The following is an 18822-nucleotide window of genomic DNA, read 5'->3' on the forward strand; positions in this document are numbered from 1 at the left end:
ATTCCCTTTCACTTGGAACATTGTGGTATTAATATCTTTCACTTGCGACATTGTGGTATTAATATCAATCTCGTTATCTTTTTCTACTACTACATATATCAATTTGGTTATTTTTTCCATATAAAATATTTCCAAATTGAACATCACATGTCGATGTTAATGCCATAATATCGCAATTGAAATAAAAAATACATATTGGAAATATGGTCCTGCTCAACGTACCTATCTGGTTATTTAACCCCTGAAAATACATGCACTTAAGGATTTGTTTAGCTTGTTTATAAAAGTAGAAACTATTCGCAAGATACTCAGCTAGTTGTCAGTTTAATATTTGACTGTAGATACCTCATCTGAATTATTTCACTCACCCGTTGAGCAAGATCCCCATACAAACATCAAGATCAATTAGAAGTGTAGGATTTGGATGCAAACCCGAGTATGATCAAGAATACAAAGTACATTTCAGAACCAAACATCATTACCTCCATCTAAACAATTGCTAGTGCATGTATCTGATACCCTGTTTACAGAAACAAATAGGGAAAAATAAAACAGAAAGCCTATCTTCTCCGGGCATGAGGCCAGCCAGCACGCATATATGCTGCCTCAAAGAGAAGCTCTAACTAATGGATGTGCATTAGCACTTATATGTAAAAAGAACGAGATTTGGAGAAGAATTTACATTAAAAAAAAAAGATTTTCATCACTTTTCATGGTCATCGCTTGGAGGATCGATCTTGATAACAAGAGGCTGGCGTAGGTCTGAGCGAGGACTAGAGACGATAGGTAATTGAGGTTCAACTAGTATGCTCTCCATCCCCTCTGGGTTCTCAGCCAATGCCTTCTCTAGTGATGACTTGGCTACTTTTGTAATACACACCATAAGAATTGCTGAATTCGAAGAAAATGGTCTCAGATTAAACTTCAAAATGTAATGCAGAAAGTTCAAGCAAATATTTAAGAATGACCCTTCAACGAAACACAAACGTGTAAAATAAGTATCTCTGAGTTGGGAAGTCCTTATCTGCCAAGACAGTAATTGATTATAATTGGGATGGTCACAACTTAAAAAATTTACACTTGTTACCATGTAATCTATCAATTATTCGCAGAGTACTTTGCCAATTCCCATTCAGAGTTTTGCCATGATGCACTAACACTTTTACAGTCCCCAGGAACCGTTAGTCCTATAATATCATGTGAAGAATTATTTAACAAGAGAGATTCAATCTATCTCTACACATTTGGCCATCAGTCATACTTAAATATCATTGCAAAAGCTCACTTTCAATATACACATAAAATTGAAAAAAGAAATAAGTTATCATCTGGCTACTTTGAGCGACTGTCAAGTCATATGGTTTACCTCCATCACCTAGACATTTCACGCTCTAGGGGAATTTGCTAGTTTACTCCTCCTTATTTGGATGAACCAAAGAAATGATATCTATGCCTACCAGCCTAAGATATGATCTCTTTTGAACATTATCAACTTGGATATAGATGTTGTCATGATCCATAGAAGGTTTGGGTTGACGTCTATTGGAAGATCTCATATTATTTGTAGCCTTCAATAAAAGTAGCTAGATTCAATATATTAGTTAAATATAGTATCTTTCTCTACTTAGGACTTTCCTCTATTGTATGTTTTTTTTATTAGAGGTTTCCTTTGATAGAGATTCTACAAGATGTAAAGTATGAGGAATTCGCCTCTTCTTTATGAATCAATGAGAACATAGAAAATCCCTTTTTCTTTTATTTCAACATGGTATCAAAGCAAGTTGCCGAATCTAGGAATATTTCATCTTTCTTAATATCCAGGCCCCCGAGAGGGTTTGCCACAAAATCATCTTTTGCTTCCCCTCGGCGGCTTCTACACCATTGACAGTTACTTTTTCATCTTCAATTTTGACAGCTTCGACCATATTTTCGGCTTCAACTTTACTTCCAGTTTCGAATTCGGTCTCAACCTTCGCAACTTCGACACTATCGATGATTTTGTTTTTTTATCTTATGAGAGCCTTCAGCTTCTATCTTGCGGAATCTCTCCGCCCGAAGTTTGACCCAACCAGCGTGATCTATTACCATTGGTGTCTCACATGCAAATTAAATTGCTGCACCAATGCACCAAAGAGAACAATTTCCGATCACCTTTAATCTTGGTTCTGTTGCTTGGTTTGTTCGAGTACATAGTTTTATATTTGGCTAATGTTAAGTTCTACATGATTGGTTTGCTTGGTGAACATTTTTGTCTTCTTGCTGCTTGATTTTTATATTTGGTGTTTGCTTTTCTATTGGTGCTTGGTTCTATTCTATGCAACTTATAACAAGCTCTATTAACAAATAGAATTATAGAGAGGTAATCAGAGCAACCTACCTCTCCACTTGATTCCCTCGGTCCAACTTTTGTTTTTTGGTCTCGAGTTATTTTTTATTTTTCTTTTGGTCATATAATTTCTCTCACTATGGGCTACTCATCTTCGTTGAGCACCACTTCAATTTCCTCAACTTTCACTTTCTTCCGCGGCTTCTACTCACTTTTGGCTTTAACATCACGGATATGTCATTTCATTAACTCATTGGATTAACCTCGCCTTTTTTAATTTTCGGCATTAGTCTAGCAGCTTATATTGATCAATCGACTTGTCTTTGTCAACTTTCTGTGCCTATTCGGCTTCCTCAAATCTCGGCAGTACTCTTGAACAGACTTTGTTTTCTTTAGATTTTGACATAATCTTCAACAAACATCAACTTTTGTGCCGTCGCATAGCATGGTCTTTTACCTCTTTTGAAAAGCATTTTTTTTCTCAATGTCGCTTCGTTTAGCTTCTTTACCCTTTGTTGCTCGTTAAGCATATTTTATCTTCACATCACTTGCAAAGACTTTTTTCTAGGCATTATTTTCACCTCTATTACCATGTCGTCGATTATTGATGTGTTCAGGTTCATTTCAATCTTATTTTTATGTTGATAATGACCGGGATACCACGACAGGCAAATTATTCAACTCTTTTTGGGACAAGCTAAGCTTCACTAATCCATAAACTCCAGCTTGAGAGGAAGTATTGGAAGATATCATATTATTTGTAACCTTTAATAAAAGTGGATAGATTTAATGTATTAGTTAATTATAGTAGCTTTATATTTAGAACTTTCTTATTATATGTTTCCTTTTCTTATTATAGTTTTCCTTTAATAGAGATTATATAAGATGTATAAGTATGGGGTATTAACCTTTCCTTATGAATCATTGAGAATATAGAAATTCACTCTGTTTCTTTTATTTCAACAATGTCAAATTGAAAGAAAGTAATAAACTTGGTCAATACTTTTTGGAAGCTTTCTCGACCTTGAGTCATGCGCATGGCCGACCCAACTTCACGGGAAAAGGTTTAGATGGCAACAACACATTTCTCTTTAACACGTTTTTTTTCCTTGTCCTGGAACAAACTCTTTTGAGTCATGGTTAGGTTTCCATTTTTCTTGAACTTAAACAGTGTAACTTATGAATTTTACTTTAACCAAGATTATAAAAAAAACAAGGTGATAATGCTAAAGCTACATATAAATTCACTTACCAGATACAACAAATCCCGATATAATAAATACCTGCATCAACAATAGACAAAATAAATATCAGTAGACAGTTCAATGGAAAGAGCTGAATTTTGGTACTTGTGTAATCCAAATACAGATCACAATTTAGAAAAGAGCTTCAAGCATAAAATGTATTCCCCAAGAAAAGTTAAAAACATCAGGAAGGCGTTACTTTTTGGTATATACAAACAAAAAAAATCTTGCTTAAAAGTCGAACCTAAAAAGCAACACATAAGTTTAAAGAAACTCTTAAAACTTTCCATGCAACATTTCTGGAGAAAATTTCCGCACAAAGAGTTTATTGTCCATTTAAAAAAAAAATTTCAAGCGGCAGAGAAATGAGAGACAATCTTGCTTGCTCATTTGAATATACTTCTGAGAGAAATACTTATGCTTTTTAGTTTTTACTAATAAATTAACGTTGACGAGTAAAACCACAAAAGGGTAGAAATTTTTCATCAATAACATGAATAAATATTTGCAGTGGAAGTTTGTCAATGCTTACCCAACGAGAAGTCGAGACCTCACTCCAACCATGGGTCACATCAGAAAGATCCTTAAGAGTTGTTCCAACATATACTAGTGCAAGAGTAATTGGCTGTCACGCAAAGTAAAGCACCTTAATCAATTTTATATTTATATGAACATCAAAATGTTACAACCAATATGGAGATGGCTTCATGACAATAAAATCGTGAGAACTGATGAAGCCAATCCACTCGAAAATGTTTAACTCATGGTAAGGGCCAAATTGCTAAAATCGTTTGATAATAAACAAGCATGTTAAGTTGAAGTATTGTTCTCTTGAACTGAGCCATAGCACCGCACCTCAGATCACTCAAAGAGTATAAAGCCAGGAAGTTATCATCAAATAAAGAAAACTGAATGACAAAATTTAAGTAGTGTATGTTTGAGATTGAAATTAAAAACTAATACATAGATAAGGCTACATTTAACTCAATGCCTCAAAGGATGAAAGAAAAGTCAAATTCACGTACTGGACATAAGTAGGTCCATTAACAAAAGGGAACAGGAAAGCCATCAATTTAGGAGAGACAAAATTGATGGTATGATAACAACCAATCCATGAACAAAATAACAAACACATAAATAACAAGCTAAACACTGACCATACGATAACAAAACAAATGTAATTGATACTATTATGGAAAATAATCCATAATGTTAAACAACTTGATATCCTAGAGAGAAACAAATTAATCATATATCACTCTGTATATAAATCTCTGAAATTTTGAATTTGCAAAGCGTGCGTTTATGGAGATAAGGTAAGGGAAAGGAGCAGCAGAAGGTAGTTCCTTCATTACAGGTCATGCTGACTACCAAGAGCTTCAAATAAACAAGGTATAGAGGGACTCCGCCCTAAAATAATTATTAGAATCGACAGAAGTAACAAATTGAAACAAAATGGCAAGGCATCTGGCAAAGAAAATGGCCTAGGTGGCCACCTAGGTGATGGCAAAAGGCCTGAGTAGGTCCTAACTGGGGCCTACAAAGGATCCCAGGTGGCTAAAATCTGATTAAATGGGCCCGTCGTTTCTGGTTTACCAATATAAATCTGTTGAACCCAGAAAAAACAAGTGCAACCCGTTAGTTAACACTTAAAGGTCTTTGAGACTCAATATTCCTTTTATCCTCTTCTTTTCCTCAGTCTCTTCTCTGCTGCTGCTGCAGTCTCATATCGTTTTCTTCTCCTTAGACAGTATATAGTCATTAGACTGTATTGAGAAATTACTCCAATTTCTGTAGTTTTTCCTAATCTTTCTGATTTTCATTCCTACTTTGGTATACCATTTCCTGATTATACTTTTAAAAATAGAAAGGGAAAACACTTAAGTTGCTTACGCAGCTACTAGAAGGTTGATTTTCCACTTAGATCGCCTAGCAGTAGAACCTTGCTATAAAGCTTTTGGACATTACAACACTCATAAATGTTTTACATGCATTTGCAATTATAAGGACTATTCTAATGGTGAGAGGATCATGCAGCAGATACAGTTAAAGCAGTTAATATATTAAAGCATTAGACATTGAGATTTAAATTTAGGAGGTTCAGCATCCTTAGGTTCAAAGAAAATGGCAAGAGATACTATGCTGGTTAAATATGGTTAACTGAAGAATCCTGAATGTGTTAACGATCAGCAAGACAGAACCCTATTCACATTTACATACTAGATAGAATTCAAACTAAAAAACAGTTATTTAGGCAGTGTTCATTACTCGATTCACATTGCAAGTACCTGCCTCCCATCACGTGCAGACTCACCCATTCAAGATATGCATACATAAATCCACATCCATGCTTGCTCACGTACATAAACAAGCAAGCAGAAGAGACATTTGGATGTTGCAGTATACATCCGCATAATGATGCATAGTCACACATGCAAATTTCAACGGCCACAAAAACAAACAGAAAAAAAGAGCGGGGAACAGATCTATCATGAAACTAAATAAACAGGAACGATAAATATTCACAAGACACATCTTTCTTTGCTGATTAGCGCCAAAAGTTGGCTTATACATTCTACTAAATCAGTATTTGCGAGGAATATCAAAGGCCTCAGAGTCAAAGAACATGCTAATATGATTTTCTAGAAAGATCATATTTGAATGTAAACCAAGATAAGACATATGATAGGCTTCTTAATCTAAGGAAAATATGGGAAGTTGCTTATAATAACAGATGGATCTACAGGATATCCCCTGTATCAAATTTAACAGTATTTCCTTAGAAAGAATAGATATAGCACATATTTGTGAGCTTAATGATTAAAAATTCATTTCTGCTAGTTTGGCGATAGAGAGAGAGAGAGAGAGAGAGAGAGAGAGAGAGAGAGAGAGTGTTTGTTTGTGTCTGGCAATATAGGTATGCATGTCCAAGCAGATGCTAAACAACAAACCAAAACTGTAACTAAGTCTTCCAGCATACCATCATTCCCAGCCAAGATGCGAGCATGTATTCACCAATGCCAACAGGAGTAACTGACAGAAGGTAATTTAGCATGTTAAAAGGAAGTAGTGGTACAAGCCTGAGAAGCAACACAATCTGCAGAAAGGAGGACAGAATATTATTATTTAAACTATGCCCCCAGGTAGACTACAAGAAAATAAAAATAGAGATATTAGAGAATATTGCACACAAATAATAAGAAAAGTTACAGGGTCAATGTGCATGTCCATGTGTATGCAACAGAATTAAATTATTTCAGCATCTCTGGATAACAATTGAGACACTAGCTTCAATTAGATAGTTGTTCTGATGCACCGAGACCCTAAGAAACCAAGTTGTTGACCATGTATGCTATAGGAGCAGACAACAAGCTTCTGCTTACTGCCACAAATTCTTACAGTATACATCCATGTAAATATAAAAGTTTGTTGCAAGTCTATGGACATGTGTCATAGCTTCAAACTTGAAGTTTAAGGCTGACATGCATGATCTATTACTCTATTGCATTGATGTCAATGTTGACTTACCCCTCAGTGATTACCAACGAGGCTCCAAATAATGGGGATTTAGAATGTTCTAAAGGAAATAATTCTATACTTAAGTTTTTAGAACTCTATCTTTACATACGAGTGTAAATTTATTCATAGACTACATGTGCATATTAAAATCACCAAAATTTGTGGATATTAATAACCCAAAACCATGCCGTTTATGTCCCTTGCCCAGTAAACAAATAAAGTGGAAACAAACAGGCATTGTACATCTCTCCTCCTATCCCCACTATAGTGATTGGAACAAGTTAAATGCATAGGAAAATTTTCCCATTCTTGAATATCTAGAGATAGAAAAAAGGATTATGCATAGAAAATTAAAAATTAGTCCTGAACCTTGAAGCCAGATCTCTGTATTGCAATAGCAACAGCTTGGAATTTTGGATAATCCTTCAGCTTAGAAATAACATATGGCCTTCCAATCTGCAGAAAGATAAAAAAAACTCTTTACTTAAAGTAAATATTTAGACAACGAAAGATCAAAATGAAACCTTAGGCGGAAAGACCCTTAAATATAAAAAGCATATCCTCAATACTTCTTGAGCTAATATCCTAAGCTCTGCGCAACTACACTAATATTACTAGTCCTGCTTGCAAAAGGTCCAGCGGAACTATTATGCCATATAAAGAAACTCAGAAAAGCCTACAAATAGCTATATGGTAAGTTAAGTTCTTGAGCATAAAGGATTATATTAGATGCCGTAAAAAATTAAGACATCCAATTTGATGTCAATTGTAGAAAGATTAGAGTTGTTTTCTCTCATAGATAGATACCCCTTTTATATAAGGGCACTCTTACAAATAGGTCCTTACAACATTGACTAATTACTATCTAAATAACTCAACACTCCCCCTCAAGATGGGCGATAGATATCAATCATCCCCATCTTGTTACAAAAGATATCATACTCTCTAGAACCTAATCCTTTTGTTAAACAATCAGCTAACTGCTCTTCTGATTTCACTTAGCTCAAAGTCAGAGCTCCTCTATTCAGTTGCTCCTTGATAAAGAACCGATCGATCTCCACATGTTTGGTGCGATCATGCTGAACTGGATTGTTTGCAATATTAATCGCCGATTTGTTGTCGCACCAAAGTTGTAAGGAGTCTCTTCTAAACAAGCGCAGCTCAGATAATATGTTTTTGACCCACATCAACTCGCACAGACCAACTGCCATAGCCCTGTACTCTGCCTCAGCTGTAGACCTAGCCACCACATCTTGCTTCTTGCTACGCCAAGATACGAGATTGCCTCCAACAAATACACAGTAGCCTGTAGTGGACCTACGATCATCCATACAACCCGCCCAATCAGCATCACAGTAGCCTTCAATTCTCAGATGTCCAGAACTTCTGAACCACAACCCCTTTCCTGGGCTTCCCTTAATATATCTAAGAATTCTACGAACTGCCTCCATATGTTGTTCTCTGGGATCATGCATATATCTACTCACCACACTTACGGCATGAGTAATATCAGGTCTCGTATGGCATAAATATATAAGTCTTCCAACTAATCTTTGATATTGCTCTTTACTCACTGGGTCACCACCTTCAGCACACATCTTATGATTCTGCTCGATAGGAGTAGATGCAACTCTGCACCCCAACATTCCTGTCTCTGAGAGAAGATCCAGAGCATACTTCCGCTGAGAAAGCACTATACCCTTTCGCGACCTTGCAATTTCAATTCCGAGAAAGTATTTCAACTGCCCCAGATCTTTAACTTCAAATTCCTCTCCCAATTTCTTCTTCAACCGTAGGATTTCTTCAACATCATCTCCAGTGATTACAATATCATCAACATAGACTGCCAGAATAGTGATACGAGTTTTGGAGTGCCTGTAAAACACAGTATGATCTCCATTGCACTGCTTGTACCCCATACCACAGACTGCCAACCTGAATCTGTCAAACCATGCTCTTGGAGACTGTTTTAACCCATACAAAGACTTCTTCAACTTGCACACCTTCCCATCTACTTGAGAAGTAGCGAAGCCTGGTGGAATCTCCATATACACCTCCTCCTGGAGATCTCCATATAAAAAGGCATTCTTGACATCTAGCTGATGTAGTGGCCAATTGAAGTTGGCAGCACATGATACCAACATTCTAACAATGCTCATCTTTGCTACTGGAGCAAATGTCTCGTCATAGTCAATGCCATACGTTTGACTATAGCCTTTAGCAACCAATCTGGCTTTGTATCTGTCGATCTTGCCCTCTGGAGTTTGCTTAACCGTATACACCCACTTACATCCAACAGCACGCTTCCCAGCTGGCAGAGGTACCAGCTCCCAAGTATCATTCTTCTTCAAAGCCCGAAGTTCCTCTTGCATGGCACTTAACCATCTAGGGTCTTGCTTAGCGACCTGCCAGTTGTTAGGTACAGGCACTGAATGCAATGATGCAATGAATGACTTATATGCAGGTGGAATGGATGCATATGAAATGTAATTCGTAATGTCAGTATCCCAACTACCAAACTTAGCTGGAGGTTTTCCAGCATTGACTCTGGAGGTTCTACGGGGTAAGACGGGAGTATTAGAAGTATCAGGGAAGAACTCGTTACCTATTGATTCAGGTGGAGAAGTCACTGGAGAGGAGGGACTTGGGACATCAACATTTGTGGGCACTGGCATAGGCACATGAGACGGCTCATGTTGCTGTTTCTGTCTCCTCGTGTATACTCTCAGCTCCCCCTGACCTTGACTGTCACCTCCTGAGTCGCCATCACTACTCGGCGATGTACCATCACTGCTCGGTCGCTCAAGAGGACATGGAATCATCCCAACCACGACATCATTCTCATTCTCATTCTCCCCCTCTCTACTAGCATTAGTCGAGTCATCTCCAAACAAGGAACTCAACTCCGTCTTCTCCCCATAAAAAGGTTCAAACTCCCGAAAAATCACATCCATACTGACAAACAATCTTTTCTCAGTGGGACACCAACACTTGTATCCTTTTTGTCTTGATGAGTAGCCAACAAAGATACATTTAACTGCTTGCGGATCCAGTTTACCCACCATCAATCTGTGATCTCTCACATAACATGTGCATCCAAACACTCTTGGTGGAACAACAAAAACATTCGAGCCCAAAAGCATCTCACATGGTGTCTTCATCCCTAATACTCTTGATGGCATCCTATTGATCAAATAAGCTGCCGTCATGACAGCCTCACTCCATAAAAACTTAGGCACATTCATTGTCAACATCAATGAGCGTGCCACTTCCAGTAGATGCTAAACCTCTGATTTCTGCTTCATCATGTATATCCAGGTCATACGTGAATAACAATCAATGAAAGTAACAAACCATCTAAAACCACTGATAGAGGTAGTAGGACATGGTCCCCAAACATCAGAATGGACAAGTGCGAATGGTTCACAACTTCGAAGACCAATCATTCTATAAGTAGAACGAGTATGTTTTCCAAGTTCACAGGCATTACAAAATAACTCTTTTCTATCCACTTTCTTCATTAACTCGGGTTCTAATCTATTTAAACTCTCAAAAGATAAATGCCCTAACCGACAATGTTGAAGCATTGCTTCTGCCTCTGGCCCTCCGCTAACAGCAGCAGCAATCACTGCAGTCTCCCTGTCTAAATACCAAAGACCATCACGTCTGATGCCAGTCCCAATCCTCCTCCCTGTTTCCTTCTCTTGAAAGACACACAAATCTCGATCAAATAACACGGTGCAATTTAATTGGTCAATGAGAGAGCTAACTGAGAGTAAGTTAACTGGAAACGAAGGAACATGCAATACAGATGACAAGGTAACAGATGAAGTGCAATGGACCGAGCCAGTACCCCTGATGGGTTGGGATGTCCCATCAGCAGTCTGAACTGTCTCAGGATGCATATGTTTACTCGGATAATATAATGCAAACTCACTAGATGTTCCTGTGACATGCCTAGACGCACCTGAGTCTATGATCCAATCAACATGAGTTTTAGTGGAGGATGCATATGTTTACTCGGATAATATAATGCAAACTCACTAGATGTTCCTGTGACATGCCTAGACGCACCTGAGTCTATGATCCAATCAACATGAGTTTTAGTGGATGTAAGTGCCTGAACCTGTGTACCTTTGGTCGCATGAGCATAACCAATAAAGTTACCAAAGCATGTAGTGGTAGCTAGATCCTGGGTGACTTGTCCCTTGCCCTTCGACCTCTCAGCCTGAAGCTTGAACAGACGTAGTTCCTCCAGCTCTGTTATTTCAGCTCTAGTCATCCCAGCAGTAGTCTGAGATTCATCTGCCACAGCTAGGTGAGCAACTCCTTGGCTTACACGCCCCCTGCCTCCTCGACCTGCACAGCCACCAGTCTGACCACGTTCACCCCAGTTCCTTTTCCTGTGTGGCTTAGGGCACATCTGTCTCAGATGCCCTACCTCTCCGCAGTTGAAGCACTGCCTAGTCTCCCCTCTGAATCCAGTGTTATCCGGGTTGGATACCACCAGTGCAGACTTCTCCCCTGTAAGTCCACTTATCCCAGACCGTAGCTTGATACGACTCTCCTCCTGTATCATGGCCGAGACTGCCTTCTCCAGTGATGGGATCTTCGTCTGGGTTAGTAGCAATGTCGTCCTCTGCTCATACGCTGGAGCCAATCCTCGAAGAAACAACATGGTCTTCTTCTGCAAAGAGGCCTCGCGCTCCTTGCACTCAGGGTCCTTGCAGCTCGCTAAGGGCGAGAAGTGATCATGATTGAGCCACAAGCGCTCCAGCTCTGTGGCGTACTCCTGTACAGTCCTCTCTCCCTGGACTATAGCGCTGATCTCCTTCTCGATCTGGAATACCCTCAGGTTGTTCAACTTCTTGATGATCTCCTCCATCGGATTTTTTTCAGTGTTTGTCATCGATCCAAATTGTATTCTTATGGTGCGCAACGAAAAAAAATTCCGGCAGCACTTCGACAGTAAACAGAATAGATAGATCAACAAGAATTCATGTTTCACCAAGGAAACAAGAACCAGAAGCAAGATATCTCAACAAAGTGAGATATCAGCTCTTCTCTCATCAGTTCTAGGACTGACTTGTCGAGGGAACCTAAATAAACTATTACAAATCAAGAACCTCTCTCCTTTTTTTTTTATGTAATCATCTGATACAGATTACAAATCCATTTTTCCTTCTTTTTTTTTTTCTTCTTTTCTAATACTGATTACTAATCAGCAACAGTTACCCTCTCTTCCCCAAAATCCCCGAATCACAACAAAGCCCAAAAAATCTCCGTCCTAGGGTTTTCCTAATTTCCTCTCTCTCTCTTCCACCGGGCGCTGCTCCTTACGAGGCCAAGACGTCGTCATCTTCCAGCACGCTTTTGTCGGCGATCCTGCGAACCTCCCCTCTCGCCTCTCCGTTCTCTGCAAATCTCACCACAGCAGCCTCGTCAAGCTCCTCGGCGCTTCCCCCGTCGGAGAACACATCTACCTCGTCTACGACTATGTCGCTGGCGCTAGCCTTCAGGAGTGCCTCCGGAACCCTAGGAACCCTAATTTCACTCCGCTCTCCGAGTGGATGTCGAGGATGCAGATCGCTACGGATCTAGCCGAGGCCAAGAACCTCCGAGGTACCTGATCGTGTTTCGTCGGGATTCAACGTGGCAAACAGGTAACAGGCTCCAACTCCTCGATTTCTCCCCGACTCTAGTCTCCTCCTCCCCCTCCGTCAGCGATCCGTCAGGTTGGAGAAAAAGAGAGAGGCGGCTAGGTTAAGCTCTGATACCATGTAGAAAGATTAGAGTTGTTTTCTCTCATAGATAGATACCCCTTTTATATAAGGGCACTCTTACAAATAGGTCCTTACAACATTGACTAATTACTATCTAAATAACTCAACATCAATTTTACTATAAGAAACAACCCTAAACCAAAATCATATGAAAACAAAGATATGGCAAATTAAAAAACTGCATCAACACATCTTTTCTAAAGAACAAAGGTCAAATAAAGTAAATTGCTTGATTGAATAACATAAAAAGAACATTTGCTGTTCACAGTGGAGAGATCATACCAAGCTTTTTTCAAATCTTCAGACAAAAATTTGTAGGACACAAAAATTGTTTAATTTAAAATGAGTTACTGATACATGCAGTTGAAAGTCTAATAGAAGAGAGTTGTAAACTTATACCGTTCTGCCAAGCAGGAAAGCAGCTGTTGCGCCAATTGTAGCTCCAATGGAGTCCGCAATAAAACCCAAAGGCAACCCAAAGAGATATCCACCTCCAAGCTGAAACATCAATACCATTTTTCAAATAACTTAAAGATGGATTTGATCGATAGTATACCAGATAAATGAAAACCCATAAAGACTGACTGATAACACATGAAAACCACGAGTTCCGTGGTAAAGTAGAAACTAACCAGCAAAAGCCATTTTGTAATGAATAAAAGAATATTCACAATTTCACACAAATAAAAAAAACTAGAACAACCAATTTAAACCCAAGGAATGGCCTTGGAGTTAGTACTGCTGGCTTCTAAAGAAAATTCATGCAGTTGCATACCATGTGATACAAAAGCATGAAGGTGGTGAATATAGGAAATTAAGACAACAACATAAAACAAAAGAGAAGTTACTGCCTTAGTAATTTTCTTTAGAGTCTTTGAAAAGAAATGAACTGGATCAAACTCCTATCTAATCATTAAAGGACTAGTCTACCAACATTTTATTGTGAACCATGATATCACACAAAGCTATAACCGTAACAGAGTAAACCTCTGAATTTAAGCCCGAGAATTAGACTATAATGAAAGCAAATAGCTTGCAGGAAACTCATTAAAAAACTCAAAAAAATACTTCTTATATGCCACCTGGTATCATTTCTTTCCATGCTCATCAAGCTTATCTGTGCATTAGGGAAAAGAAGTGCCAAAAGTATAAAGTTCAGCTAGCTTTAGCTTTGAAGCATCAATATCCAGACAAGACAATTTCTAGCAGAATATCTGAAAAATAGAGTTCGTATAATAGAAGAGAGAAGAAAAATCATTGGGAATGCACAAAGTTGTTACCACCTTCAGGTTAAAGATAAGGTAAAAGGAAATGGAAAAGCAACTATCCATGGTTCAGAACTGTGTCCTGCTACATGATGGTTCATACAATATCTAGTCATTTCTCATTCCTGTTTGTTTGGTAATTTTCACCTTTAAATAATGTTAATATGTACTATTAATTTGAGAAGTTAGTAAATATTGTTTTGGTTCCTAACTGTTAGTTGAGCAGATTTTATAGTACTGTTTCATTTTCTGCAAGTGATTTTCTGTGGTCATTTCTCATTCTATTTGCATACAAATTTTTAGATCTGCTATTCTTTCGGCACTTGTACTATATTTTTCCCTGATATATTCCTTTTTTCCTAGGCAAAAAAAAGTCACTTCACAAATGCAGCCAAATATGAGGCCTAAATGTAGTCTATGAGGTGTGTAACAATACATTTCACATTGGCGCAGATTGCGTACTATGTGAATTCGACAATCTCTAAACTGACAAAAGCAAGAAGAAAGGAGCATACACCATATTAACCACCTCAAGATCACATCCTAAGTTATAATAATTCACTTTACAAGCTTAATAAATATATAAAGTTGATCATGTCAGTTGGAAGGTTTATATAACAATCAAAGAAAATAATGACAAAAAAACAAATGCTTACTGTAAGTATTGAAGCTGGAACTGCCAGTACAGTCAAAGGAATGTATGAGAGTGCCCTGATATAAATATAAGCTTGTTAGACTGGAGATCAACATTTCAGATTAGAATATGCATGTTTTTGGAAGTAGTCTAAACAACTCACAAATATGGTTGATGAAAACCCTAAAAGGATTTCACTCCTAATTTATTTCGTCAAAATGAAACAGTTCATCAAATGCAAAATGTCCTTGTGATTGTACAGTAAAAAGACACCAGCATAAACAAATACTAGTTTGTCCCACGTGTTTAGAAAAAGTCAGGTTATGACGACAATAGCATCGCAGTCGCTAGATTGTTCATAGCGTCATATCATAGGCAAATCATATACAAGGTTATTATAAAACTTGGACTTCACATGCCCCAACAGTCTGTAGCGGACAATCTGTAGTTTAAGCACTCAGAGCAATGAATATATGTGACCATGTCATGTGTGCCCATGCTGGCATAACAAGTTTGTGCATAATTCCATAACCTGTGAGCATGTACAGATTCAAAAACATGAGACAGATGCTTGTCCTACAACATATAGAATAACTTGTTCATACTATATATACAGTTTCTAAAGCCTCCAGTTGTTATCTGCAAGGAAATAACCAAAGGAATCTGATTCTGGTCAGAGCAAGCATCTGAGTTCAAATGGTGTTATAAGTTTAAGATGGGAATTAAACCACTGAACCAAGGTTTTAAATGTCGGATGCTGGGTTTATGTCGGACAACAAAAATTCATGTCGGATGGCAGAAATCGGGAATATATCAGGGAACATATACTGAATATCGGATTGCCATATCGGATGGAATTTTGATCACTAAGATGGAATATACTTGTCTTGTCATAGCTTATCCTACTTAAGTTGAGTATTCATCATCAAGACACGAGTTATTTTCCATTTCTTGAAGGGAAACATTGGAATATTATGCCAACAAATAAATAAAATACACGTTGTCAAACTAGAACTTTCAAAGTGCCTTGCATAAAATTAACATAAAGTAAAGTGTCTTGCATAAAATTGACATGAAGTGTTAGACTTTGGATTGATTTCAAGCTACGGTTCAAACTTATTGTTTACATCACGTTTTTATGAATTTGCAATTTTAATTTGTAGAGACGAAGACAATCGAGAGAAGATCACTGCGGAAAAAAGAGCAATATTTTTTTCTTTGCCCTAATATGTATTATATGCTATCGGTTTACTATGGGAACAAAAGGCTAAAAAAGAGAATTAAACATGTTTGGATTTTGGGTACTAAACTCATACCCCAATACTTATCAACTCAAAAAAAACGGCTCATTTCCGATTTTTCAAGGCTAAAAATTGGTCGATATGTCCGCAATATCCCCGACATATCCGACATGGACCTCGAAAATGATATCCGACTTGAAATGGCCATATCCGTGTCGCTCTAGCCTCTGATCTGACATGTCAGCTGACATTTAAAACCATGCACTGAACCTTATCAAAAAAGGTATGCATCCTCTGTTAAGAGGATATAATCTAATGTGAAGGTTCATATTGTTAGTGAGCCTAAAAAAGTTTTACAGCAGATTCATAAATGCTTTGTGCTCTGTGAAAGATGAAAGTTGCCTGCAGACAGAAGTTCAACTGTTGCAACCAGCCTCAAAATTAGAACATATTTGGACATTGACTTTGGTAGGATGGTAAATATGGAAAGATTACATTTCTGATCCGATTGTTTAAAAAATAGTGAAATTGGAATGCCTCATTGAAGAAACATAAGGTATTAACAAACCAAATTTAGACCCATAAAGAGTGTCTTACCAAATACACTGAAAAAGATCCAATATTAAGTTTCTTAATAGACATCCAACACAATGGGCTTGACAAGAGACAAACTGGCAACCTAATAAATGATCAAAGTTAGCTTTAGCACCCAATTGAAGTGAGCTTTAACTTATTTTACTATATTTTAATGCACCTATTTATTTAAAGTAACTTATTTTACAACCTTTTGTTGTGCCTATTTACTAAAAGAGCTTTATCCATGAACTTTAAGGAATTAAGTTAATAGAATATAAGGGTATAAGTCCAATGAATTTACTTAAAATTGGGATGTTTATCAGATCTATTAAGTAGAATTCTAAGAGGAGGAAACAAATTGCTAGACTATTAAGGAATAAAGTAACGTACTTCACAAGTTTCCAAGTAGAAGTAATGTATAGCGAAAATGAATAAGCCGTTAGTAGATTTCCATTTTTCGTTTTTTCAATATTATTCATCAAGGTATACAAAAAAGAACATAAAACTATCTACACAATGTACACAGTAAGTGAGAACAATTACTGGATGTAATAAGCACCAATAAAAAACCATTTATTCGATTTATAGTGTAAGTGAGAATACAATTACAAGATATAGTAAGTAGCACATAGTTCATTGGTTACGAATATGACAAACAGACATACGTAACGGATTTAAGTATCAATTCTACATGTTTTATTTTTCGTCAAGCAACATTAGAAACCACTTTGCATAATTATTAATAACAAAGGAGTCTAAGACTGCTTTAGACAGACAGCTGGAATATCTAATGAATCTTCAATGTCCGTGGAGAGTGCTCTGACACTAAAACTACATATGGGAACCAGGAACAAAAATAGAACCAGAAAATACATTAAAAGTTATAACTTAGTTGATACTTACAGTACAAGAGGACCCCATGGTCCAAGATTCAGTTTGATCCATTCCAGAAAATCCTTCAATATCTGTCGACAAGACAAACAGCTTTTTGGTAAGGGGAAAAAACTAGAACCAACTAATAAAAATCCAAAGCTTTCTAAATTCAAACAGTTGCAGAAGTTATCAGAATCAAAACACAAATAAAATCTCTACTTTTGGAATTCCTAAAGGCCAAAATATGGCAAGTTTGACTTTATATGTTGCTCCTTTATTTCTCTTATTAACAAAAAAGGGCATAGCATACACAACATCATAATCTTTTCACCTGCTTTATGTATAACAAATCATCTCCAAAAAAATTCCCTTACTTGCAAGAGAACTTTTCTAAGCGAGACATGCACAAGCACAAGCTCAGGGATTTAAACCGTTCTCACGCACAACACTATTAACACAGAAACCTGATAAATCATCAAAAATGAAGAAAGGTCGTACCTTTTCAAGGTCACAGTACTCATATCAACTTTTGCATAGAAAAATGTTACAAGTTGAAACAGTCTCCCTCGAAACCTAACCCTAGATAAAATCAAAAACAGCCTGTCTAACTGCCTTAGGGTTCTCAAGTTCTCCTCTTTCACAGCACCGCCACACCGAAATTGATCGCAAATGATAAAAGCTTGTACCTTTTCAACGGGGAGAGTGTAGAGAGCGGTGACGATGGCGGCGATGAGGAGCAAGAAGAGGGAGATCCTGAAGAGGGAAGCCCAGGAGACGGCCATTGATGACAGCAGCCTCCGGCGCCAAGGTCGGCACTCCTCTGAATCCTCTCCCTCCTCGTTCAAGATCCCTCCTTGCTTCCGAGCCCTCAGATTTCCAGATCCCCCTATGATTTTTCCCGCCAGATTTCCAGATTTCAGTCGACGGCGAGACGATCTTGAAACCTTCTCCCTCTCCTCCTCCTTCGTCTCTGATTCTCGATCTCGGCTCTGATTCCGCTCTATCGATTCGATTCTTTTACTGTTGCTTCATTGCTAAGATATCGAGTTTAGAAAAGGGGGAAATTGATGGAACTCTCTCCCTCCCCCCTCTCTTTTCACACGCTTTCTTTTGCCACTTCATTTCCTCACCAACTTCTTTTTTTTCTTTTTTTTTTCCTTCTCATGATCTAAAAAACGCATAAGCCCGTAAATTACAGGGTCGGCCCACTCCAATAATCTTGGCCCATCTTTTGGGACATTTTGGTAACATTTATGTCTTCTTCATGGTTCTGTCACGTTGGATTTAGTCAGCTGGGACTGAAAACTGGGATAAGGATAATTTAAGGGATTAAATTTTATGGTGTTAGTCAATTAACATTA

At 37.7% G+C, this 18822-nt stretch overlaps 1 protein-coding gene across 1 annotated transcript; it reads right to left on the reverse strand.

Moving 5' to 3' along the window:
• On the reverse strand, positions 372 to 18590 carry LOC109840967 (TVP38/TMEM64 family membrane protein slr0305-like). Its single transcript, XM_020409806.1, has 9 exons — positions 18148 to 18590; positions 17492 to 17553; positions 14794 to 14848; positions 13272 to 13370; positions 7459 to 7545; positions 6551 to 6667; positions 4103 to 4195; positions 3579 to 3609; positions 372 to 891 (listed from the first exon to the last, which is right to left on the reverse strand). The coding sequence occupies exons 1-9, from the start codon at positions 18241 to 18243 to the stop codon at positions 704 to 706; spliced, it is 828 nt and encodes a 275-aa protein (XP_020265395.1). The 5' UTR covers positions 18244 to 18590; the 3' UTR covers positions 372 to 703.

The sequence above is a fragment of the Asparagus officinalis genome, chromosome 5, assembly GCF_001876935.1.
Source record: "Asparagus officinalis chromosome 5, Aspof.V1, whole genome shotgun sequence".
Classification (NCBI taxonomy): Eukaryota; Viridiplantae; Streptophyta; class Magnoliopsida; order Asparagales; family Asparagaceae; genus Asparagus; species Asparagus officinalis.

Coding starts and splice junctions, on each gene's coding strand:
- LOC109840967 (XM_020409806.1), bottom strand. CDS start 18,243: ATGGCCGTCTCCTGGGCTTCCCTCTTCAGGATCTCCCTCTTCTTGCTC. Junction 3,610..4,102: donor AGGTCTCGACTTCTCGTTGG/GTAAGCATTGAC, acceptor TTGTTGATGCAG/GTATTTATTATATCGGGATT. Junction 892..3,578: donor ATCGGGATTTGTTGTATCTG/GTAAGTGAATTT, acceptor CTTCGAATTCAG/CAATTCTTATGGTGTGTATT.